At 33.7% G+C, this 27,674-nt stretch overlaps 1 protein-coding gene across 1 annotated transcript in view; it reads right to left on the bottom strand.

The window, feature by feature from the left end:
- The window catches only part of SLC15A5 (solute carrier family 15 member 5), a 68,594-nt gene that overhangs the window by 24,026 nt on the left and 16,894 nt on the right, over window positions 1–27,674 (bottom strand). Inside the window, 4 exon segments of the mRNA XM_039876447.1 lie at window positions 8,511–8,569; window positions 8,571–8,694; window positions 18,465–18,651; window positions 22,671–22,893. Coding sequence (XP_039732381.1) covers window positions 8,511–8,569; window positions 8,571–8,694; window positions 18,465–18,651; window positions 22,671–22,893 — 593 coding nt within the window.

Raw genomic sequence — 27,674 nt, forward strand, 5'->3', positions numbered from 1 at the left:
AATTTTAAAATAGAATTATTATATAACCCAGCAATTCTACTTCTGAGTATTTTTCCAAAGAGAATGAAAACACTAACTCAAAAAGATATATGCACCCCTGCGTTCATTGCAGTATTATTTACAATAGCTAAGATATGGAAACAACCAAAGTGTCTATCAGTGGATGAATGGATAAAGATAAATAGATGTGGGGTGTGTGTGCATGTGTGTGTGTGTGTGTGTGTGTGTGTGTGTGTGTGTGTATACAACTCAGTAACAAAAAAGAATAAAATTTTGCCATTTGTTACAACATAGATGGACCTGGAAGGTAATATACTAAGTGAAATAAGTTCAATGAAGAGAGACAATACTGTATAATTTCATTTATGTGTGGAATCTAAAAAACAAAACAAGAAAACAAAACAGAATGGTGGTTGCTGAGGAGAGGAGAGGCGGAGAAGGGGTGGCTGGGTGGAATTGGTAAAGGCTATCAAGAGATATAAACTTCCGATTATAAAATAAATAAGTAATGGGGATATAATGTACAACATGGGGGTCAATAATTTTGTAGTGCATATTTAAAAGTTGCCAAGAGATAAAATCTTAAAATTTCATCACAAAAAACCCCCACCAAAATTTGTAACTCTGTGTGGGAACCAATGGTAAGTAGACTTATTGTGTTGATCGTTTTGCAGTGTATACAATTATTGAATCAGTTTCAGGTTTTACACCTGAAACTAATATAATGTTATATGTCAATTATATCTGGATAAAAAAAAGAAAAATTTAATTAAAATAATTTTTATATCAGAAATAGATGAGAATAAGTATATATGATTTTGTACATACCATATTAACATAGCTATATGAAAACATACATGGTAATCTTAGGCATACATACTTAAATATTTATGATATTTATTATAATATGATATCTGGAATTTGCTTCAAAATTATATATCAAAGAGGAGCTGGGTGTGAAAATGAGGGTAGAGATGAAATAAGCATGGCCATGAGTCAAAACTTGTTGCAACTGGAACATGGGTACACAGGAGTTTATTATATTAATTTCTCTCTCTTTTGTATCTGTGTGGTAAAAAATTCACAAGAAAATACATCCAATAACAGGAAAAATTTTAGCTTTGAGTGGTTGAATTATTGGATTTTTAATTTTTCTTCTTACTCTTTTTACTTTACGAGTTTTTGTACAATTAGAGATCATAAATAAACATTATAGCTCATTTAAAAAAGAAAAGTAGCGATAGAAAACTGATATACTGTAAACACTAAACCTTTAGTTTCCTTAACTACTTCCTTCTCTCTCAGGAAAATTTCACCCCTGGTTTACCTGTCATACTTTACCCAAGTAAATGTATTTGTCTAGCACTTTTAAACCAACTTACTGATACATAATGTAAATATATTTATGTTCCTTCCTGCATTCAACATTTCTGCTTTGCTTTCTGCATGTCCTTCACGTTTTTATTTATCATCAAATAAACATTGAAAGGCGTCTTATGTGCACCCTAGGAAATGTGCTGAGTGCTGGGGCTGGAGGTGGGAAAGGCTTTGGTGCATCTTTCCTGGATTTTAAACTTTGGGAGGGCAGAGAGCAAAGATATGCATAATACTAAGGGCATTGTTAAACAGGCACTTAATACCACAAATACTTATTGGAGATGAAGATAATGATGGTGATAAATAGAATACTGTGGAGGAGGGCTTCAAATATTGATGGCAAGGGGCTGTGGATACCCCAGCTTTCCTGTACAGTGCAAATTACCAGTGGGACCCTGAAGCTAAGCTGCAAGATTTTTCAGGAAGATCCAAAAGAGAGTATGAACGAAATGCTGAAGAGGCTTTGGGAAGAAATGATTCATAGTTATAAAAAGAATTTGGCTTATGAACTTCCCTCTCTATAAATATGAGGAGACAAACAATGGGCAGAAAGACTAAGTAGGCCGATTTCTTTCACCGAGAAAAAGCACAATGTACGAGCCCATTATTACTCTGCTAGTTAATTATTAATCCTATGCTTTTCTCTTGCTAGAACTTCTGGTGCGGTATATAATTCATGAACACACTTTGCCAGCCTCTGCCTGCTGGTTAATCTCTCTTTGGTGTCATTTTAGTCGTTTTGAAAGCCTCCAGTTCCCCTTTATAGGACTTAGCTTTTCAAGTCCTTGGATCTCTGTTTTCAGACATCTTCTTGCATGTTCTGATCTTTTTTGACTTTAGTGATCATAAACTTGATTTTTTAGGTTTCGCGATACTCCTTTTAGCACATTATACTATAGGTATTACCAACAAGTCTGCCACTACTCTAAAATTCTCATTTTACTATGAAGATGCGGTAAAAAATATTTAAAGGGTATGTAAAGCTGATCTTCTTGCCAATAAGAGCTGAAATGTGCCTCCAGGTGGAGGCTGGTTAGTGTTTGCAGAGAAGCCCCATCACAGTGTATGCAGAATCCACAAACTATGGGGCCATAACCAACTTCCCTGAGGCACCTGATGCTGGAGACTCATTGCTGGAAATTGCTCTTATACAGTTAAAATGTGTTTATTATGTTTTGGTGAAAAGTTATTTTGAACATGTGGAGAAGTACCACAGTCCCAGATGATGGAACTTTATCAGATTATCACTTTCAGATAATTATTTCTTTCTCATGTCTAAAAAGCTTCAGATTCGAATTTCATATTATCTGATTATATGAGCTAATACTTCTGTTTTGTGCTGTCTGCCAATTTGTAGGCCATTTTCTTCTATTTTTCAGTTATCGGCTTCTCTCTTATCGTCACATCCTCTAGTACTACTCCTGCCTTAATTATTGTCAATTTTAATATACATATAGATTATCCTTCCAACCTGTCATACCTTGTTTTTTTACTTCCTCGACCTCCTCTCCAATGTCCTTGTCCTCCACTCTACCTTAGCCATTCATATGCATGGTCACACCATAAACCTTATACCCCAGACCAGGGGTTGGCAAACTACGGTTAAGTAAGGTTGAGCCTGACACCTATTTATAAATAAAGTTTTATTAGAACCCAGCCACACATTCATTATATGCCTATGACTGCATATACACTACAATGACAGAGCTGAGTAACTGCTCTTCAACCACACAAATGCTTGTTTTCCTCCAGGACCTCCACTCCATTGCTCTTTTCATTATTTTCAACTCTTTCATGTCTTTCAAGTCAATGCTACTCTTTTTACTCAAGTTAAGTTCCGTGGTCAATTGTTATAATTATGTTTTTTCACGTACCTCATTTCCTTGACTATCTTTTGCTTTCTGGAACTTTGGCAAAACAATTCACTGTCTGCCATCTCTGCTCCTATATCCATGCACCCTAATGTAGCTGAAGAAAAACCCATAACCATGTTAACCAACTCATTTTAAATTCCTGCCCACAAACCTCAAATGACCTCCTAATGATCCCTGATAACATTCTGTATCTCCCTAGTTCATTCATTCTCCCATTGTCTTAGACAACAATTTCATACCTCTCCCATTTCCTCAAACCTCCAAAATGTCTTTCTCAGCCTCACTCACAGCTCATGGACTGGCATCCTACTTCAATGAAAAAATTGAGTCATCCAGAAGAGAATTTCCACAGACTCTTCACATCATTATTTATGCACCCATGAGCTTCTGCACCTGCATACTCTGCCTTCCAAACTATGACCGTTGATGAACTATCCTTGCAACTGTCTAACATCAAATTCTGAACTTGTAAGTTCGATCCTAGCTTCTCTTCTTCCAGTATTTCCCCTCTCCCTGAAGCCATTAATTTCTCCTCTCAATTGAATTATTCCTACCAACATACTGTATGAAGCCATTATTTTTCCTTCCTTAAAAAAATACAAATTAAAAACCACTTTCTTAATTCCATTCCTTTGTCAGCTACTGTTCCATTTCTTTGTTCCCCTTTGCAGCAGAACTCTTCAAATGAATTGTCTCCAATTCTTCTCTTCCCATTATCTTTTCAGCTTATTCTAATCATGCTTTTGTGCATCCCCAAATCCCACATGAAAAAGCTCTTGTCAAAATCACCAGTAACCCCCAAATTACTTAATCCTACAGTCAGTCTTCATCTTTTTCGATCTATCAGCAGTGTTCAACACAGTTAATTGCTCCCTATTCTTTGATACCTTTTCTTCATTTGACTTCTTGGTTTTCTCCTTTTCTCACCGGTTACTTTTTATCTATCTGCTTTGCAAATTTCTCATCTTCTCTAGAATATCTTAATGATGGAGTGACTCAGGGCTCAGTTCTTGAATCTGCCTCTCTGTCTACACTGGCTCCATGTGTGCCCTAATTCCCTTGGTGATGTCAATTAATGCCATTGCTTTAAATTCCATCAATATGCTTATGATTCTCAAATTTGAATCTATCCCCTACTTCAATACCAAATTACAGACTTGGATATCCAGTCCCTAATCAATATCTCTATCTGACATCTCATTTTCAAAATGTCCAAAACTAAAATTATGATTTTCTCTTGAAAGCTTACTTCACCTGTAACCTTTTATCACTCTATAGATGGCAACTTCATCCTTCCAGTTGCTCAGGTCATAAACTTTGCTGTCATTATCAACTCCTCTCTCTCTCTCTCTCTCTCTCTCTCTCTTCCCCTCCTCCCCCAGTGGTTTTATCTTTAAAGCGTAAATAAACTGACTATTTTTCATGACACATTATGCTATTTCCCTGGTCTGAGTCACTTGTTTGTCTTCCTTGGATTACTGTTTCAGTTAATGTATTCTTTTCCTCACTATAGTATATTTTTTTACAACAGAGAGAGAAATTATTTAAAAGTATAAGTAATATAATGTCACTCCTTTTCTTATTTCACTCAGAGCCCAACCCAAAGTCTCTATAATGGCCACTCTGACTCTTATCTTACTAGTTTCCCCCTCTCCTCCAACTGCATGAGACCCTTTGCACTTTCTTGCCAAACGCATTTCCATCTTTGAATTTACTGACTTCTCTGCCAGCAATGATTTCTTTCCAGATATCCGTGTGGCTGACTCCCTCAACTCTCTCAAACCTTAGCTGAAATGTCACCTCTCATTGAGGCCCACCCTGACCAGTCTCTTAGTGCAACAACCTGCTCTTTTCTATGCTTGACATTCTTAATCTCCCTTATTCTGCCCTATCTTTTCTTTTTCTATAGCACTCATTACCTTCTAACATGCTCTATAATTTAATTATTTATTACATTTATTGTTTATTATCATTCTCCCTTTGGTATAATGTAAAGTCTACTATGGCAGAATTTTTTTTTTTAACTGATATATCTTAAGCACCTAGAGCAATATCGAGCATATTGTAGATATTCCCACAGTATTTTTGGAATAAATAAAAAAGCACAGGTAATGAGAATGCTGGTGTATATACTGCTATAATTAATACATAACTTGAAAAGTTTTTTTATTTTTTTCCTGTTTTGTAGATTCTCTCTAGTCTACAGTATGGCTTAGTAGGGTAGGAAAGGTCCATTGAAATTAGGGGAGTGATTCACTGTGCTTCCTTGCTTCATGCCATTATGTAGGGTATTGTCAGTAATTTGAATGATATATTTTTATCATACTCTTTATATAGAGATAACTATAGATATCATTTGTTCATTTATTTATTCAATCAAAACATATTATTGATCATCGACCCTGTGCATGCACTTTTTAGAAAGGAAAAACACAGAAGAATATAAGAATGAACAAGAAGGATAAGAATCTTGACTTCAAGACTGTACATTCTCATGATGAGAGTCAGGCAATAAACAAACACATATAAATAAGATAATCTCAGATTCTGACAAGTGCTATTTAAAAAAATAAAGGAACAGGGTAATGGGCTGGAAAGTATTAAGATGACCAGGTAAACCTCTCTGAATAGATGACTTTTGAAAAGAAGCCAGCCACTTGAAAACAGAGGAGAGGAGATTCTAGGTAGAGAGAAGAGCAAGTTCAAAGGCCTTGGGGCAAAAATAAGTTTGACACCTTAGAAACACAGAATAAAGATCATCAAATTTCTAGTGAACTGATCAAGGGGAAAAATATTATAAAATGTGGCTGGAGTTGTACAGAGTTCAAATGATGAGGAGTCTTATTCAGTGTTTAAGGAATTTATATCCAAAATTCTATTGTAGAATTTTAAGCAGAGAAATTATAGGACTTATGTATTGGAAAGAGGATGATAGCTATTTTCAAGAGAATGGACTCATAGAACAGGAGAGGTAGCAGGGAACCAAGTTAGGAGACTCTGATGGAACTGGGGCTAGAGACTAGGCAGATAGCAAAGGAGACAGTGAGACAGCCATATTTAGATTATATTTCAAAGTAAAGACTAAGACTTGCTGTTGGATTAGAGGTGAAAAAATAAGAGGAAAAGGTGATCTAGGATGATTCATGTCAGAAAGTTATGATTCTGCTCATACTACCAGGTCTCCTTGCATTTGAGTTGTGGTAGGTATGGTAGAAAAAACTTGAGCTGTGCCTGAGCCCTGAGTTTGAGTCTGCTACTATTAATTTACGTGAAAGAGGATGATGATGATAATGATGGTGGTGATAATGATGATGATAACAACAGCACACATTATAGCTACTAATTATTGAGTGCTGTGTATATACTAGACATTTTGTCCTTTACATAAAATATTTCAGATATTCCTTAAAACAACCTCTCCCCATTTTCTAGATGGTAGGAAGGGCTCAGAAATGCAGAATTATTTTGCCAAGGATAAAAGCTAGTCAATGGCAGAACTGGGTTTGAACTTAGATATATCTGACTTTAAGACCATAGATATTAACCACTATAGTGCACTGCTTCCCAGAAGAGTAATTCTTGATTTTACAGTTCAAAACGACCTTTCACATTTTATGTCATTTAATTCTCAAGGAGTAGTTTCCATTTCCATTGATTCTTACACTGACGCTGTGATATAAGGAGGAATTACAATTATTTCCATTTTAAATACTAGAAAAGTGAAGTTAAATGAATTCTCAAGGTCACACATATAGTGACAAAGCTGGAAATTAAAACAAAGTTTTCTGGTCTCTACCCTATGACCAGTGAATAAGTCAGTTGACTTAGTTGGACCTCAGTTTCTTGATGGAAAAATCAGGGAAAAATGGACTAAGTTATTTATATCACATAATCTGCCTTTCAACAGTCTATGGTTGTAGGTAGCTCTCTGGCTTTTCTATGTTGAACCACTATTGCTAAGTTGGTGGGGAATTTCCTGACTGGATTCATCACCTTCCTTCATTATCTAGACTACAAAATTTTGGCTGACTTCTTCCAATAAATTTCTGGAAACAGTATCAGAGAAGTTGCAAATATTTGTGTACTGGCAATCTTTTATGCTTCATTTGTATACCTAGTAGTGTCAAAAAGTGATAGCCATATCTTAAACTCTCATAAAATAATTTATTCCTGTAAAAATATTTGGAATGACATGATTTAAAATTATAAAAATGAAGTCTAACACATATATATGACTATAATTATATAAACTTAATTAATTAATTTTACTTTGACTTTTCTATGGATTGTTTTGATATAATACATATATGTGTATATATATGTTTTTATTAAATATATATTTAAGGGATTTGGTAATAACTGAATATAATAGAATATTTTATACACGAATGGAATGGTTAGAATTGCCATTTAGGATGAATACTCTAAAGGTTATGTGCTGAGAAGACAGAATGTGAGATACTGATGGTAAGAGGTTAGTTAGAAAGTTATAAAAATAATCTCAGTAAAGCATAATTGGGCTTGAGTTACAATCAGGTCTCCAAATGGAGAGAAATATAAAGAAGGGAGAAATATAAGATGTAATACACTAAACTGACAAATATATACATACCCACATTACTTATTGTTTAAGTTACTGAAATATTTTGATGAATTTTAAAATGACTAGTTTAATATCAGCAATCTAGACAATCCAGAAAACCCTTGATATTTAATGAAGTTGTTTTGAACTTGTATTATGAAACACTAGTGATTACGTTTAATTTAGTGTAATTTAATTTAAAAACTGAGTTATCTGGAAAATTGCTTTAAATTTTCATTTCATGTGCATGTTCATAGACTCCCATTACAAATGTCACTTTTGGAGGGAATATGTATGTGAGTTTATCTATGAGCAAGAGGAGAACAGAGAATGTAAAAGAGAAGAAGAGATTTTCTTTTGAATATATTGGAGTTTTCTTCCAGGTTTAGCAGAATTTTTTCCTCCTCTCATGTATTTGACCAAATGGTTACTGCCTTTAACAAGGTTAGTAAATCTTTCATTTCATCTACATTGAGGTAGAATTAATAATTGTTCTGTATGTGATAGAGGAAGGAAGTAAACTTAAACATAAAAAAAAATGAGAGTGATAAATAGGTTTGTCCTGAAACATGGGGAATTTCCAGGGATTGAATAGATTGCCAGCCATTTGAGGCGGTGTGTTCTGTGTGGAAACACTATATGTTTTAACATGAAGTGATAAAAATGTTACTCTCAGCCTGGGTTGACCAGTGTTTCAGCTACTCCAAGTAAAACGTACTGAAGAACCAAGTAGAAACGGCATGGAGAAAACGGTGAAGACTTTGCCTAAAAGAGGCTGCTCCACTGAAGGGAAATGTTTTCTGTGTATTTCAAAGAAGCCAGCTATCATCACAGAAAATGCAGCAGAAAGATTTCCGGCAACTGAAGGGAAAGAATGCAAAAGAAAAACTTTTTTACAAGAGCCCCAAATCAGTGTAAGTGACATAGAATTTCTTACAAGTTGACTCTAGGTCTGTTTCCTAGATATTTTTTTATTTTTTACTTTCCTTTTGCCCTGAGGATATCCAGGTGCCAATTACAATGCTGAATGGCTACCCTTTGCTTAGGCTCTGGTAGGCTGTGAATACATGTGACTCCCCATTTCCTGACTTACTGGTTATGTGACTTCAGACAAGTTATTTAACCCCATTATCACTTTCCTCAACACTAAGATAAAGTTAATGATGCTTACTTTGTAGGGTGGCTATGAGATTTAAATAAGATAATCTAGTGGTAATTATAACAGTTTCCGGTAGCAATTAGTAGCCATTGTTATTAAGATAATAAAGCATATGAATTTTAATACTCAGATAAAAAATATGTCATTCTTGATAATTTTTTTTAGATATATAGGAATCAAAAATGATATGGGGGAAATTTAAAATAAAATAATGTCTTTATAAGGTTTTAATCATTATTTTTAAAAAGGTTTTTAAAATAACCCATAAGCATTATCAGTCTTCAGTTGTCTGACATTTCGCTAATCTTTGCAGAAAAAGTAAAGTAGCTATGAGAGAATTAAAGACTAGAAACTTTTGTTTAGGAAAAAAAAATATTAAAGGTGAATTAGCTAGGTGAAGAGTATAAATGGAAGCAATTATTCAGATAGTGGTCCAGTTCTTCTCTTCCTTTTACTTTTAAGAAGTTATCTAGGAAATTTTGGTTGAAAATGAGTAGAGATTTTGTTATAGTTTTGTTGCAGTTTATATCTACTGCAGCTATCCAATTCTCAATTTATCATTCATATTACTGGACTTAATTCCATCGTTAGAGCAGAGGCAAACTTTAGCTTGATGGAATTTACTTGAAATTTAGAGATAGTCACATTTTGCCAACTTGCATAAAATTTTAGATAAGGCAAAGCTTTCAACTAAAAAAAAATCAATCTAATGTTTAAATAGCTTAGTGTTTGTTTTGGTTGATAGAGAAACTGGTAGATAAATTTTTTGATTATATCTCAGCATTTAAATGTATCCATAAAGTCTGCTCTTTACTGAGTCCTCAATTAATAGGAGGCATATAAAGGAAATCTGAATAACAGTTAGAACATATGAGGGATTATTTATTTATTATTATTTTAAGTTAAGTTCTACAAAGGCTTATTTATAGTAAAGTAGAGGTTTTGGTTTTGTAAATAGCTTAAATTAAAAAACCTGAATTTCAACATTATCTATCTTTAGATCAAATTTGTCATATAATTGTATTTATCAGTATTACTTATTATATTATAGACTCATCAGAAAGAGAGCTAATATGTCAATTCAATTTAATATTTACTCTGTTTCTGCTGTATGCAAGGCAGTATGCTAGGTACAGTTGGGAGAAATAAGATAAAAAAATCTGTTCTAAGTCGCTGCAGGCTCATATTCTATTGGTGAACATAAGAAGAACTTATTTCTAGTTGGAGAGGTGAGAGAAATCATTTTATGCTTTAAAGGCAAAAGGGTTTCAATATAAAGAGGTGAAGGCAGCATAAATCGCATGAGCAAAAGCAGAGTTGTGGAAGTGTCAGACAAAATTTCAGGATGGTGAGAAAGTTAAGTTATTAGAAAACAGGGGAGAAAATAGATTGGGGTCAGATCATAAGAGGCATTTAATATATTCTTAGGATTTTTGAAATTACTTTGAAGATAATGGAATCATTGAAGAATTTAGACAAAAGTGAAATGATTAGAATTGTCATTTAAAATTACTACTCTAAAGGCCATGTGCTGGTTGATAGAATGGGAGAGATATTGGAAGTTGGAAGATAGTTAGGAAGTTAAAAAAGAATCTAGGTAAGGTTTGATGGAGGCTTGAGCTATAACCAGGTAACCCACTTCCAGAAAATAGAGAGGTTAGAAATGTAAGATGCAATAGATTTCACTGGTAAAACCATAGCATCTGAAACAAGGGACAAGGAGGAAGCAGATGTCAATGTTAACTGAGTCCAGGTGAATGGGAATTTGGTAGTGACAACAATATAAATAAGACCTGTAATAGACATAGAAAAAAAAATTTGATTCTGAGTCAAGTTAGAGATATAAAGAGAAGTGCTCAGAAAACAATTAAAAAGGTGAACTATAAGTCAGAAGAATGATTGAGTCAAGAAACATTAAAGAATCATCTACACACAGTTGGAATTTAGGGTCAGATGAAATTGAAAAATGATTGGGGAAGGAAAGAACAGAACGTCTAAACAATGCATTCAAATATTTGCACTTGGAAGCAAGAAAAAAAAAGTAAAACCATTGAAAGAAAGGTGAGAAAGATAAGGAATGTCTAAGGGAAGGTTTCAAAGTGGAGGATACACAAAACAGAACTTTTGGTCTTTCCCTCTAATTCTTCTCTTTCACTCTTCCCCATCTGCTCCAGTACCTTCATGTGCTCAAGGCAGAAATCGAGGGTCCCTTCTTTTTTCCTCTATCTTCAAATATATTATTAAATTCTCCAGATTTTATTTCCAAAATACATTATAAATTAACTCACTTCTTTCTGTAGCCATTGCCATCATTCTAATCTGAATTTCATAATTTTTAACTCAGACTATGTGCAGCAGTGTATTATCTGGTCTTTCTGTTTCTTCTTGCCTACCTCTAACCTATTAAACACTTAACGGTCAAGGTGATCTTATATAAATGCAGATTCAATGTTACTTTTCTGCTTAAATTCCTTCTGTGGGTTTCCATACAGTTAAGATGAAATTTAAAATCCTTAACATGGCCTGTGTGATTTTGCCTGTTCTTTTTATTTCACTTTAATTGCTGTTACTTTCTCTTCTCTGCCATGGTTCCTGGTAGCAATTAGTAGCTTATTATTATTACGGTTGAAAAGGCCTTCACCATGGCACAAAAACATGACATTTTAGAGTGTCATAGATAGAGTGAAGAACATTCTAGTTAGAACATGTGGTCATAGACACAGGAATGAGCATCAGAAGTTTACTGGGCTTCTCAGTAGTCATTCAAGTTCCTGGATGACATTAGAGCAATAGCTGTAAAATTATGAAGAAAAATGATTTTCAAACTAGAATTCTATGTACACTAATTAATCAAGGGCAAGAATAAAAGGAAGACTTTTCAGTCATATAAGTTCTTGGAAAAATATACTTCTCATGTACCCTTTCTTAGGAAGTTGCTAAAATAATAAATGGTAATAATACAGGGAGTACACTGAGAAAGAGGAAGAGAAGTAAGTTAGAGATCTAACAGAAGAAAGCACCATGCAGCATATCTAGAGGGCCATGTTGAGATGGAGAACAAGGACATGGAAATCTGCAAAGACGTAGAAGTCTGCAAGGATGTGGAAGTCTGTAAGGACATGGAAGTCTGCAAGATTTCCAGAAGAGGAGCCTTTGGTACATAACCGTATATATTTTAGCACTGGGGAAAAGCTAGCGGTAGTATGGAAAAACTGTTAAAGCAGTTTGAAAATTTAAGAAAAACATTTTAAAATTAAATAATTGAAAAAAATCATATACTTTTAAGTACAGGAAATAAAATTTTATTGCAATGAGTTATATGTATATAACTGATTACTGATTTAAATAAAATATCCTTATAATCGTTTTATTTATTAACTTAAACAAACAACACCTAAATATTTAAAAATGATTTGCCTCTGGGAACTATGGCTTGATTGTAGAGAAAGTGAGGCTAGAGACCGTTACTTAATTGTTAGAAGGCTTTAGCATTATTTGTTTTCTTCAATCTAAGATGCATTCAACTATAAGAATAAACACATTTTTTATGTATTATTGAGAAAGGAAAAAAATGTTGCCAATCCATCATAATATATGACCAAAATTTTACAGATGACTTTATATTTGTGTGTGTGTTTCTATAATCTAAATCATATTCCCTTAAAATTCATAAGTTGAAGTCCTGACTCCCAATGTGACTTTGAAGATGGGGCCTATAAAAAGATAATTAAGGATAAATGAGGTCATAAGTTTGGGGCCCTAATTCAATATGACTGGTGTCTTTAAAAGAAGGAGAAAAGATACAAGGTTTGTGCATGCACAAAGGAAAGGCCATTTCAGAACATGATGAGAAGATGGCCACCTGCAAGTCAAAGATAAGGGGTCTTGAGAAAAAAATCAAAGCTGCCTGTACCTGGTCTGGGACTTTTACCAACCGGAACTGTGAGAAGTAAATTTCTGTTGTTTAAGGCACTTAATCTGTGGTGTCTTGATAAGGTGGTCCTAATAAACTAACACAGGTATGCTTAGGTATTACATAAAGATTAAGTTGATCAAATTGCACAAATTATATTGTCCATGATTATTATATAAACTTTAAAGAAATTTTTGAGGTGGGTAGGAATAAGTTTTCAAACTTTCTTTGCTTTCTTATTTTAGAATTTAAATTCTATGAGAAACTTCTATGATACCCCTCATTCTAACTAATTTAGGGTAATCTAGATAAAAACATGGCCACCACCACCGCTCTTTTTTTTGGTTATCGCCTTTGCCATGTAAAAAAAGCTTAAATTTTATCCAGGAAAGTTTATAGCATTAGAGGCAATAGTTTAGACAAGAGATCAGCAATATTTTTTTCTATAAAAGGACAGTAATAAGTATTTTAGTCTTTGTGAGACAAAGGCAAAATTTTGATATGTTTGTACTTATGTAACAAGAGATAGAATAAATTTTTACAATTTTTTGGATGAAATTCAAAATAATTCTTTTGAGGTGATACAATTTCATTTAATTTGTGTTCAAAATTATTGTTTTTATTTATTTTTTTGTCATCAAATCAATTGAAAATGTTTATCTGTTGAAATAATTCTTAGCTTGCAGGCAGTACAAAAACAAACAGTGGGCCAGATTCGGCCCATGAGTGCAATGGTTGGCCAAACCCTGGCGTAGTCGTTAGCTTTTATTGTCTACTCTTGACTTTTAGCTCTGACCTGATGAGAAGTTGTGGCATTTTTACCTGGACCACAGCTACCTGTATATAGGCATGAAATGTGAGGAAACAATCTTTTGGCCTCTTCTTCTGCCCTTGATACTCAAAGTGTGGTCCCTTACCAGTTGCATGGATATCACCTGGGAGCTTGCTAGCCATGCAGAATCTCAAGCTCCACCCTAGGAGGACTGAATCAGATCTGCGTTTAAACAAGAGCCCTAGAAGATTCCTATACCCATCAAACTTTGAGAGGTACTACTTTGACAGAGATTTCGAGAACCTATCTAGCAAAATCTAATGAAAGACAGTTCTCCAGAGAATTTCAAGCAAAGCACAAATATTTAACCCATTTATCTAGACATTGTAGGGTAAGGTGTATTTTACCTGAAGGATTTGGATAACTACATTTGCTTTTTATTTGCTATTGCACTCTGGTGCCAGTGAAAAATGACTTTTTGAAATTCAAAACAAAGTTCGATTCCAACCTAAATTTAATATGCTCCATTTTTATTCTTAACTTCTGTGAAGTCATAACTCGTCCAAAGCAGAGTACAGTTTATCAGAATGTACACATTTTAATAAACTAGCAGACCTGTATTTACAAGATAAAGCACGTGGTGCCAAAGGAGATATTATATTCAGATAAATAATGTATGTTTTAATACTGGCTGTGTGAATGTAAACAAGTCCATATGATTCTTGAAGCTCTTATAGTTTATTCTGTTATTTTGTCATGTAATAATTTTCCAAATTAGACCACAATGAAATAAAGTCAGAATTTATTCAAATATTAAAGTTGCACCTACCATTTTATTCTGAAGCAAAAATCTCATACTGAAAAATAGATATTTTAAGATTCTTCAGTTATTGGCTAAGTTTACTCACTGAGAAAACTATGAGGTTTTACGGGTAGTCTAATGTGTAAAGTCTTTGATATGTAACACAACCATAAGTATGAAATTCCATTGAGCCCTTGAGAAACTGCCCTTGGAACCATGATTTTGGCAATTTCCCAGATAGGAAATTTGCTCATGTGAGAACATACTAGTTTTCACAAACTACTCTCATGAAGACAGCTATAACGTTATTGTCATACGTATCTGCTGCTTTTGAGGAAGATATTTCTAGCCTGCTATTAGAATGGTATATGTTTTTTTTTTCTTGTATTGTTTCTCTGATTAGTGTTATGTTCCTCTGTTTGAACTGAGCTATTCATATTCTGTCTTTTGTTTCTCTTTAAACTACTGGAACTCATTTCAGGAGATTCAGTTTCAGTTGTGTTAAATTTCTGAGCATGGAACAGGTAATTAATTTACATAGAGATCAGATACATAAACATGTCAGGCATCAATTATTATTTCAGATGCTGTACTAAATGATCTACTTCACCTCAACTTTAATTCCAATGTTGATGTCAACCCTAAAAATAAGAACCTAAGAATATTAAGGTGTTTATATTAATAAATGAACAATTGAACGAATGAATATTCAAGCTAGATATTTAAACCACTTCTTTCAGTGTTTGCGCAGTTCCTCCTATCAGGTATTTTGCAATGAGTTATACACTGTGATACTTCCTGGAAAGATCTGTCGGTTCTAAAACTGTAATAGAGAAAAAGAATTTGTGCTGAAATAATCTTTTTTTTTTTTTTTTTGATGAAGGTAATTGGATCCCTGACTCGGTTTTTAATTTATGAAGCACTTTGGTTTTACCAAAAAAGAAATTTTGTATCACTACCACTTATTAGAACTAGTAGAAGTTACTGGTTATGTAAAAAGGGCCCAATACCTTGTCTGTACCTATATCATAAAGAACTTTGAGTTAGAATTTGAATTTTTTTAAGTTTTTTTTTAAAGAGGAAGATCTGGCAGATATTTGATTGTACTTCATCTGCATTTTAATTTAAATGTCATTTAAAAGCCAAGATAATTGCTCCTACTGTGTTGTACACTTCTGCTTTGTGTAAGGCTTAATAACAATCTTAATTAAGCTAATTTTAGTCAGATTAATACTTGTGTATGTCAGCACTAACTACTAAATGCCACATACTGCAGGATTTTAATTAATGCTAAAGAAAGGAAATACTCATGATATAAACATTTTTTAACTGAAAAAGACTAAAATGAAGTATGTCCAATTATGATGTATGGATAAATCATAATATCACTGATTTTAACTTTTTGGTGAATTAAGGTTGACTTTTAAATACATAAATCCGCTCATCTGTAATGTTAGAAAAAATACAGTCCTGATAAAACACTCTGAGCATATCACACCTTTGCCTTTCAGAGCTCTGAGAGATTTACAGATTCTTTTAAAATTGGTACTGTGATGTACTTCTTGATTTCTTTAGGTGTTTAACTCAAGAATGTTATATCTTGAATCAGAAACTCCCGATTTTGTTGCATTGTTTGTGGGCTAGATTAAAAGAGTAAGTTTATTTTTTCCTTTATTAAATTTTTAGTTTGACCAACTGAATGAGATTTCCCATCACTTTCTCCTGGCCTGGGCTGTGATTATTCATGTCCATCACTAGGCATCGGCATTGTCTGCACCATCTGCCTCCTTAAACATGACAGTCCCTGGAAGAAGAATGACCGAATGTGGAAGGGAGTGGAGGAGGCTAAGGAGTAACTGCCCATGGTGGTGACAAAAGAATTTTTTTATTCGCTTCAGAGCCTTATTGGAAATAAGAGTAAGGATTCCAAATTAACACCAATAGTTTAACTTCTGTAATCTTATAGCTATGTATAGCTGGTAAGTGGAATAATAATTAATAATAACAATAGCAACAACAACAACAACAATAATATAATAGCCTAGAATTAGAAAACCTAAATTTAAATGACACATTATCTTTGAGGTCCTTGGTCTATTAAATGCTGGTTTATCATGAGACTAAATGGGATATGTATATGAAGGTGCCTAGGTTCAAATTAAGAACTCATAAATATTTGTTCATAATTTGTATACTAATCTATATTCTATAAATCTCTCACATTTTCAAGGCACTTGAGTTCAAAGTGAAAGGAATTTTTATATTAGACTAATTGAGTTATGTAAATAACTATCAAAAAGTACCCTAGGTTTGTGCTTATATATCTTGATAAAAATCTTTCATAATCATAAACAGGTTATGGAAAACTTAAGCAAATATCTAGTTTAAAAGATGCAGATTATCATACTTTTTAAATATTTCCATAGCAAAATATTATGCAAATAAATGAACAAGTATGTAAATGAACAAATGAATAAAGTCTGGTTTAGAAACTACTGATTCAGTATTCTGCACTCAGAGGAACATAGCTTGGTTTTTAAAATGAGTCTAGTTTTTCCTTTTTGCTGCCCAACAAATCCGTTATCAGTCTTGAAGGGGATTATTTAGTTCATTGACATCAAACAATATATTAGATAACTCTATCTAACTTTCCTCTATCTAGAAAAAATCATACCTTTCTTTAAGAATACCCATGATTTTAAATATGCAAGACTAGAGAATTGTCTGTCAGAAAGTGACTTATATTTAAAGTGAGTTTAAGATTTCTTGTTCTCTGGAAGGATTTCTAATGTTCTTTTAGCCATGTTGTATTGCATATTTCCCTAAAGTAGCCCAATTTAAGGGGTTTTTTTTTTGTAAAATTAAGCGTAATTTGGAAGCTCAGACTGGATTTTCATAGTACTATACATGACTGCCAAAGTTTTTGGCATTTTGCCATATAAATTTACCCCCATTTTTTCCTGCATTCATTCTGTTTTATTCTGTTTTATTTATTTTTAAAATGTATTTATTTATTTTTTATGGTGACATTGGTATCATTCTGTTTTAGTAGTGTAGTTATTGAGGGCATGTACAATGTCTTACTTTTCTTTTCGTTATCTTCAAATAATGCCAGACATTTATTAAGTACTGGCTTTGGGAATTGTACAAACTGACAAACAAAGAAGCACTTTTTAAGATTTAAGGATTGTCAAAAACCTATTAATATTTATAGTTTGCCTAAATGTATTACAATAAATAATGTCGGGGTTACTGGCTTAAGAAATAAATCAAAAAAGGTTATGTACTAAAGACCTGTACAACTGAAGATGACAAAATAAACTAAGGTGAGTTTAATCACTTTGGGTTCTTTTCAAAAACAAATCTACCCCTTGATGTGATCTAGAGTAATCTCGGCTTTGGTAAATAACAGGAAACACATACTAAAGTGTAACTTTATAAATGGAGAAACAGCAAAAAATATAATAATGGATTACTAGAAGACTGCGTGGTCTCCACAGATCTCTGAAAAGGAGAAATTAAGAATAAAACAAGTTAACAAAGCAAATAGAATCTTGAAATGCCTGCCCCTAACTATTTTAATGGAATTATTTCTCAAGTAGACAATAAAATATCAGGTTACCATTACATAATATTTCTTAAGAGTTTCGAACTCCATTTGCTTTCTATTTATGCCCACCAAACAATTAGACACCTCCCTTATAAGTGATGACTCAGTACTAGCTAATATTTATAGAGCTTTCCCTATGTGTCAGGAATATGCTGCAGACATTGATGTCATCCTGAATGATTTCAAAAGTTTTACAAAACAGAGGGACCCAAAATTTATCTAGAGTGTGCTCCACAATGAAAAGCTATTTTGGGGGAGTCAAAATCAGACTTTTATTAGAGCATATAGCCAGCTCAGATTTTAGTAGAGTGGGCTTTTTAAAAAATATTTTAAAACATTGCAAACAATTTACTTGAGATGGTAAGTGGTACTTACTAATGCACACCAATGGAAATGGTCCATCTCTCTTAGAGGGAATTAGGAAGGTGCTGAAATATTCTATACAAGGAGCCAGAATTAATAGTGGTATGATGCTGATAACATTCATTACTGAAATTGGCAGAAGAAACCCATCCAAATTCAGGTTGGAATTCATGGTCTGCACATAATATCCTGAGGGAATCTGTATTTGAAAAGGGAAAGGAGCCATGCATTAAGACACTGGTTTGAGTTTGGGGAAAAATATCCTGCAGCAGATGCCTTGTCCCTTGTACATACTTTGTGACAGATGAGCTGGATGTTCCCCAGGTCTTCAAGGTCCCAATTATGAGCTGACAAAGGGCAGTGGGAGCTCTGTTTTGTCAACAGAAAACAGTACTGATTCTTTATGGAGGAATCTTTTGTCATCTAGTATATTTTCCCATGAAAAGTAAAAGTGATCCTAATTTTGTGCTTAGGATGACAAATAAGAAATAAGTTTTGTATTTAACTTATTTTTGAATAATAAAGTAAAAACCAGTAGAAAGTATTAAGCATGTTTGTTTGTTTTCACCCTGATGAAAAGAATCTTGGACTAGAATACATCCTTTAAATAGCATCTAGTTTAGTGGCATGATTTTTTTCTTAAGAAGAGGTGCAGAAACACATTACTTGTTGGAGACTGTCTTAGTGGGCTCCCTGAATTGGCCTCATTTACAACATGAGCCAAGCAACATGTTATAGAAAAAAAGAGAGAAGATATATCTGTGTTTATACTGTCTTTTAAATTAATTGTGTGGCACTGGAGGACCAAAAAGGGAACTACATGAAAAAGTTTGCATAATAAAGTAGCAGATAAAAAATGAAAAAAACCCAAAAAACAGAAAACGAAAACCCTCAACCTTCTGCCCCACTCCAAATCCTCAATGTTATGTCAGAATTTCTTCATTTTTAAAATAACCCTAATACTAACTAAAACTCTGACCCTAACTTGGAGCCTCTACATGTATTCTAACCCTCTTGTGAGGTTATTACATCAGAACTAAAGTGCGCTGTCACAGAAAAGGGGGCCTTTCCTTACTTTTCTAGTTTATGAGTTTTGTTGGAATAATCACACCTTTATCATTATCATCAGCAGCATAGAGTATTTCTTAATTCCCAGTGGCTCACAAAGCTACTAAGTGGCTTGGAAAGAGAGTCAACCCGAGTCTTGTCCTTGAGGAATTGGACTCTCCAATTTTTCTTATAGTGCATGAACTGCATTAGGATTGCTGCTTTCCCACCATCTTAGGAGAGCAGCTTTGCTCAAACATCCAGAGGACAACTTCTTGTTTGAAATCTTTACTAACTCCTTCTCTATTATCGGTTGTGCAATTTGAGAGGGTATAGGAAAAGCAGAATCATAAGTCAGTACAGCTGTTAATGGGCCCACCCATTGTAACAGGAGCTTATTGCTATCTTAACTGCTTAAACCCAGGAATGGGCCACATTTTCACTGAGATTTTTTTTTTCTATCTATGTAAAATATATCCTGGTGATAACTGACCTTCAATCTTTAATTTAACTCTTGGGATTGTAAACTAGCGTTGTTTTGGTTGGGTACAGATGACACTAGTGAAGGAAACATTAGCTGGTTTCGCCCAAGTTCAATAAAGTTATTAAGCACGTATTACCCAATTGGAGGAAAATGAATGATGTTTTTTTCAGAAAAAGTGCTGGCAGCAGAACTACCGTAAGACTGAAAGGCTCCCAGCACAACTTGGAAGTTTCTGTTACTGATTTCAAATGAGAATTATTGTTAATAGGAATAAAGTTATTATCGGCATGAATCACAGACACAGAAACCTGTTAACTTAATAATGTGGCGAATGTACTATTAATCTTTAGTGAAGCAATATTCATATATTGCCTAGTCTAAGAAAAGGCTCTAGTGTCTTGAAAGCTTGAAATCATTTCTGCTTCTGCCTCAAGTTCTAAAATCACTCCCTTTAAAAATTTTAAATACTTTTATTTCACACAAGCCTCTGAGTATTCAGAAATAATTGCTGTCAATAGAGATTCATTTTCACTTTTGAATGACCAGTAATGTCAAATGGCAACATCATCAGCCTTAATATCAACATATTTTAAATGTATGTCTTGGAATTGAAGGTCAATAATGGCTACTAAATTTAAAATATGGAATTCTATGATGTTTTATTCTAGGTACTTAGATTGCCTTTATACTGGTGATTATTTCATCTGGAGGCAAAAATCTATTTTTAGCCTATCCCAGTGGAAGTTTCCTTTGCCTCTCTTGAGAAGTACACTCTAACCATTTTCTTTGAAGTTTCTGGTAAACATGACTGTATATAATTTTGGAATGTATACTGTATTGGGGTTTTCCACTCAGCTGAAAGGGAGGCATTTCAGGTAATTGCAAAGCGTGGGCATTGATACCAGCCCTGAGTTGGAATGGCCGCTCTGCCATATAGTAGTAGAATGACTTAAAGCAAGTTGCAAGTCATTTAATGTCTCTGAGCCTAAGATTTAGAATGATAATATCAGCCATGTGGGCTTACTGTGGAGATTATATTAGATACTGTGAAGTCTTTTTGAAGCTTTGACACATATAGTTGATCGATAAGTTAGTTTTTGTTCTTTGCAATAAACTGGGCATCTAGATTTGGTGAGATGAATAAAATTAGTTTATCAAAATTTATTGTATTTTATGTCAGATTAAAAAATATGTGACATTTTTCAGAGAAGGCTCAGTCGAAAGAAATATCAAGTGTCACTAAATAACGAAGATAAAGAATCAGTAATTTGTGATATTTACAAAGATTCAAGGCTAGCTATGGATTACTTAATAATTTTGTACTCATTAATTTCTTCATTCTAAGATGCTTTTATGATAATTATCATATATATGGGTAATATTTTTGTGTTTTTGTGCCAGCTATTGTTGTGGAGTCAGGAGGGAGGTCGAATCTGCTAAATCAGCCTAGCTTTCTTACACTATTTAAAGCAAGAGCAGCAAATTTTTCTGTAAAGGACTGGATAGAAAATATTTCCACATATGGATTCTATTGCAACTACTTAATTCTGCTGTTTTAATTCAGAAGTAGACATAGTATGACAAACAAATGAGAGTGGTTGTGTTCCAATAAAACTTTATTTATGGAAACTGAATTTGAAATTTTAATTAATTTTCATGAGCCACGAAATATTTTTCTTTAGATTTTTTTTCAGCCACATAGAAATGTAAAAACTTTCTTTGCAGATATACCAAAAAAAAAAAGAAAAAAAGAAAAAAAAAATCCAGTGGGCTGGATTTGGACTTCAGGCTGCAAGTTGCTGACCCTAGGTTTAGAGAAGCAAGCATTGTACTAAAAGTCAGAAGGTTGATTCTGCTTTTCCTTTACTACTGTTAACTGTATGACCTGCCTACCCCTCCAATGTCACTTAATTTTTCCGAGCCTTAGTTTCCTCTTCAACAACAGCTCTATTGTTCTATGATATATCAATACAACTCACTCATTAGCTATCTAAGTTCTAAGTTGGGAGTTAGCAACGAGGATAGTCCCAAATTTCTTTAAAGACTTTTATAATTATTTGATGTAAGAAGAATAAATGAAGAAATAATATTTCTTCATAAGTAAGTTAGTCTTTGAGCATTACTACATTACATTTTTTTTTAATCATGTATATTTATAAAGGGCACTTTGGTCTTGGCATTTTTCATCTGATTTCTCCACAGCATAGGGAACGATGCACCAAAGAACTAAGAGTGGGTGGGGAGAGAATCACTTGCTCATTAGTACTTATACTCAGGAGTACAGTGGAGGTGGTACTCAAATCAGTCGTTTTAGCTCCTTGTTAGTACCAGCTTTTAAAGGCTTAATGAAGGAGGAAGGCAAAACCTTTGGCTAAAGGGAGGTGGGGTAATTGCTCATAGATCTCATATTTTCATGGGCTGCTCTTATAACTATGCACTCTGCAGTACTGTCTGCACCTACTGACAGATATGTATAGTTCTACAGGAGAAACAGCATACCCAAATTCTCCTCAGGTGTGTCTCTGCCTGACTCCACTTAGTTCTTGAAATTAGAGACTGTAATGATTAGAGCATTTATAGGATAACTGCCTGATGAAAATGTTGGGATGAAAATAAGCATTTATTTATAAAGGTAACGTACAATTATTTTATTGTTGTTGGGGGTAGTGTTAATTATTCTTTCTTACCTGCATAATGCATATTTTGTATAGCAGTTGAAAAATGAAAAGAGGGAGAAGGGTGAAGAAAAGTTTTGTGACTTCCACATGCAACTCAGTGTAGCAGCCACCATTTTTTTTCTCGGCATAGTCTAACCAGCTCATCACATTTCTGTGAAGATGGCAGTATTGCAGAAAGCGTGTTTTCAGGGCATTAACAAACACCCCAAAGGTTGTCAGGAGGAAACAACCTGTAAATAATTGGAGATATTATGCATTAGTAAAGGAATTCCTCTTCAGTTTTCTGAAATGTCAATCAGAAAGATGACAATCGTAAGGATGAAGGGCAGTAAAGTGATTGAGAAAGTTTTAGCACCCAAGGGATTGAATTCAAAGGAACAAGCTCTGACAAGGTTTCTGGCATTCTGGTGACCAGCCCAAGGTGGTGCCTGACAGCTGATGTAAAAAATGAAAAAAGTAAGATCAATGGGAACATATTAAAAAGGGAAGAAAGGAGACAAAACACCAAAGTAAAATTTTAGAATCTCTCAGAAGTCTTTAACTTTAACTCATTAATGAACAAAACAACCTGAACTTTCTTTTACAGCCTTAACACAAAGAACTGGTACTATTTTTAAATATAAAATATTATATAAATAATCCTCACTTGTCATGTAGAAGGTGGTTTCTTATTTTGACATGGAGATAAAGGGAAATGTGTTCTCTGCTTTGACTTTATCCTTGAATTTCAGACATAAGGTTAAACTCTGAACTCTTCAAATGACTTTATACATGTTGACAGTGTCACTAAAAGTTCGGATTGGATTAGTTTGCTTTTGACTTTTCCAGTAGTTTCTTCTGGGTTTATATGGCTGTCGCTTTAGCATCAGAAGCATTTCCTTCCTTTAGATGTTTGCACTCACTGACTGCTAATGATTTGCAACATCATTGTTGCTTCTTTTATGATCTTTCAGATTCCACCTTTTCTTTGACTCCATTAGGACTTCCTGATACAATGACAGATAAGATACCCACATTTAGTTAACAGTTCAGTTGTGACATCATGATTGTTACAATTTTTTATAGAACCCCTTTGACCAGATAATTCTTCTACAAATTACATAGACAACAAATCATAGTTTTAGGATAAATTGTAAAATAAATGTGAAAATGTTTGATTTTTCCAAAGAAGTCTGCTATAGAAACTCAGTGTAGTTTGGTTGTCATTTTAATTATGCTCAAGTTTCCTAGAAAATTCTAGGTGAAATGCATTCTAGCCAAGTTCATTTAAATATCATAAAGTTTTAGGTTTTATATTTAAATAAAGAATATTCATTAATATTTCTTTTTATGGTTACAGAATGATTATATTGATTTGATCTGGTCTTTTCTTAAGAGTTATAATAGACCTATTATGTCAGTCTTTGATTAATTGAGGAAGCTGGGGGCCTGGTAATTGAATATGGAGCCTTTCACCTTTAAGTCACTGAATCAAATCCAGCCCAAATTGGTAGTGATCAAGAATGATTATAGCAGTAGCTCTTTGGTGGCTTTGAGGTCAAGTGGAAGTATGTTGGGATAATTTCTGACAGGGAGATGGGCTCATATCTATCTATAGTCATTACTGCTTCTTTTTAGTCATTATTTCCATATACAAATAAAAGGCCCAGGAACTGAGAAGGCCAAGGGGACAGAAGCACCTGTGAGTGGCCAAGGTTTGTGTTTCTTAGAAAAGAAGTAATAAGGACATCTCTTGATTATTGCAGGAAGAACTGCTCTATTGTGAGACTTTCCTAGCTATTTCAATTAGTTTCCTTAATGTTTTAGTAAGATGAGAACTAAGAATGTCTTGATGAACAGTCTAGAGACCAAATTTGAACAGGTCTGGGCTAGGAGGTTTAACTCTCTGACATTTCCTTATTATTTTGTCTCTGTTACTTATCAGCCTGTTCTCTGCTAAACTCTTGCAAAACAGTGCTATATAGATAGTAGGATTATTAGTAGCATTGATCCATCTTATTCTATGCTTTCAAATAGGCTTTATTATTAAATGATAATTACTTCCAGGATGAAAGACTATTTCCAAAGATATTCCCCTCAATTTTCTTCCTATATTTCAAATTCAGAGACTTTATTGAATATGACATGTTTTAAACTCACTGTTCCTTTTTTTTTTTTGTATAAACAAATCACTATTTGTTGCAAAATAAATTTGGATCTACTCTTATGCATGATAAATTGATACTTGCAATTTTATTAAACAGTTAAATATCACTATCATATTATTTCTACAGAGAGGTAGCTTAGATTAGTGCATCTTAAACTAGCTATGATAAAGTATCATTTTTTTAATTTCTCAACTATCATGGTCAATACATTTGTGAAATACAATAAAAATGAAATACAACAAGAATAAAATAAGAAACAAAAACATACAGAATATAAGTCCTAATTTTTTTTATTATTAGATTCAACAGATATAAACTACAACTTTCCATAAATACTTTTACATGTTTTCTTTCAGTGTCTGTATTTATTTTGTTGCATACCAGTAACAATTTATTGGCCAAAACTGATCCATGGATCAGGCCTGGAGTATGGCTGACTTCAAATGAACAAACCCTTTGAAAAACAATTTATTTCAACAAGTAAAATTGTATCTGATGTGGTGATATGAAACAATAAAAACAAAATGGTTAAGAACAAGAAATGGTTATGCATGAATGAGGACTAAAATTTTAACCGGCACTATGAGTGCACATAATTGACATCAAACAAATATTTCTAGGCCTTGAGAATATAACAGTAAACAAGACCCACAAATCCCTGAGTTTTCTTTCTGGTGGGGATGACACTAAACAAGCAAGAAAATATTAGGCAAGTTAAACAATGAAAACGAAATGGACTGATAAGGTAGAGATGCATTGTAGGGTTTAGTGTAGGGAAGACTTAAAAAGTTGAAATCTGAACTGAAGATTGAATAGCATGGAAGTAAGCAAAGAAACCTGGAGGAAGTATATGCCAGGTATGCCACGAAGTAGCAATGAGTTGGGAAAGATGTGGGTACAGTAAAGGCCAATGAAGCAGTATCTCAGCAGTCAGAAGATTGGAAGGAGATGATGTCCAAAAGTTGGTCAGGGGTCAGACTTCACAGGCCAAAGTAAGGAGCTTGGATTTTATCCTCAGTGTTATGGGAGACCATTAAGAAGTGGGTTTTTTTTGTTTTATGTTTTTTGTTTTTTTTTTAGTATATGTGCTGCCAAAGCGAGCACAAGAAGTTTTATGCAGAATAGAGATACCATATGATGTATATCTTTTTAAAAGTTTACTGTAGAACTCTGGTAGCTGTATGGATAATGGATTTTAGGGAATAAGAAGGAAGTTGGGAGAAAAGCCAGAGGCAGTGGTGACTTGGACATAGTAACAATGAAGAGAAATGAATAGGATAGGATGTGCTTTTGAATAATCAGTAGGATTTTCTTATGTAGGGAGAGGTTGAAGAAATGAGAATATTGAAGATGAATTTTTTTCCTGCTTAAACAACTGGATGTTGTTAATTTACACTGAAATGGAAAAGACAAGAAAGGAGTCAGTTTGCAATTGGAAGAATCAAGAATTGAGTTTTGGTCAGGGTAATTTTGAGCTGACTATTAGATAATCAAGTCACAATATTGAATAAGAAGTCAAATATATAAGTTTCAAGGTGAGCAGAGAGGTCCACAGGAAATTGAGTGCTTGGTGTATTGTTGGCATTAAAAACTACACAACTAGAGATTACTTAAGAAAAGAGAGTGGGAAAAGAAGAGCCAGGGCTCCTGGAATGAATCCTAGGGTTCTGCATTAATTAGTAGGAGAGAACCTAGCCAAGGATTTGGAGGAAGTGTGGACAACAGACGACATGCTAGATGGGCTGTAAGTCAGAGGGAAGAAGTAAAAAATCTATATTGATCAGCTGGACTGAGAGCGAGCCAATAAGCTAGTTAGAGAGGGCAAGAAAAAGAACTGTATAGTAATCTATTTGTCTCATCAAACCGTAGAGTTATCACTGAATATTATGAGGGATATGCTGTTGAAAACATCTACATCTATGCATCACACCACCTCCTTGGATTAATCCATTAGACTTAATAGAAAACGCATGCCTTCTGTACAAATAAATTTGGGTGTCATGTAGACTCAGCCTTTAGAAGAATCCATTGTCATTATAATTCTCAAATTGCTTTTCTGCACCAGGGACAGAAATGGGAAGTTGAAAAAAACTGGAATGAAAATGCAACTGAGACTTCAAGCTCTGGTTTAAATGTGCAAACACACCAGGTGTTTTATTTTATTTTAAAATAAAACAGATGAGCTATTTAAAATGTTTTATTGCAAAATTTAAAGATTGTCACCATTACTATTAAAAAAAAACTTTAGAAAGCAATTTTTCCGTCCTTTGTACCTTTAAGTCCTTGGCTCTGATGTTCTGCTCCTCTGACCTTGATCTAATCATGAATATCTATGCTACTTAATTATAATAAAAAAGCCTACATTGCACTCTAGATGGTAGATGCACATTTTTTTCTTCTTTGGTCACCTGCCAGTTCTCAAAATTATAGCAGTGGGAAGAAATGCAAATGAAGGCCGTGCTTGACAGCTAAACATAATGGAATGCATGGTCTACATTTGGAAAGTTTCCTTAAAATAAAAGGTAGCATATAAAAAATCATTTCTTTAAGGTCACCTATGGCTTTGAATTACAGCTTTGAGGAATTTCCAATTTAGTCATCAGAGAGGAAGAAGCCAAAATAAAAATTATATACTTTGCTAGAGGGAAGTCAGAGTTTTACTTCATCAGAGTTGGGTTATCCTATAACTTAGAAATAGAAAACAAAACAAAACAAAAAGCAACTTTGAAATATTTATTTTATAGAGTATTATGTAAAGTAAACCACTGGCAAACATTTTCTATTATAATTTTACTTGCAGCTAATAATTTTCTGTTTGTAAATGTCGAAACAAAGCTTACTTTATCACATGTTAAAAAATGTAACA

This window comes from Pteropus medius, unplaced genomic scaffold (assembly GCF_902729225.1).
Source record: "Pteropus medius unplaced genomic scaffold, Ma_sr-lr_union100, whole genome shotgun sequence".
Taxonomy (NCBI): Eukaryota; Metazoa; Chordata; class Mammalia; order Chiroptera; family Pteropodidae; genus Pteropus; species Pteropus medius.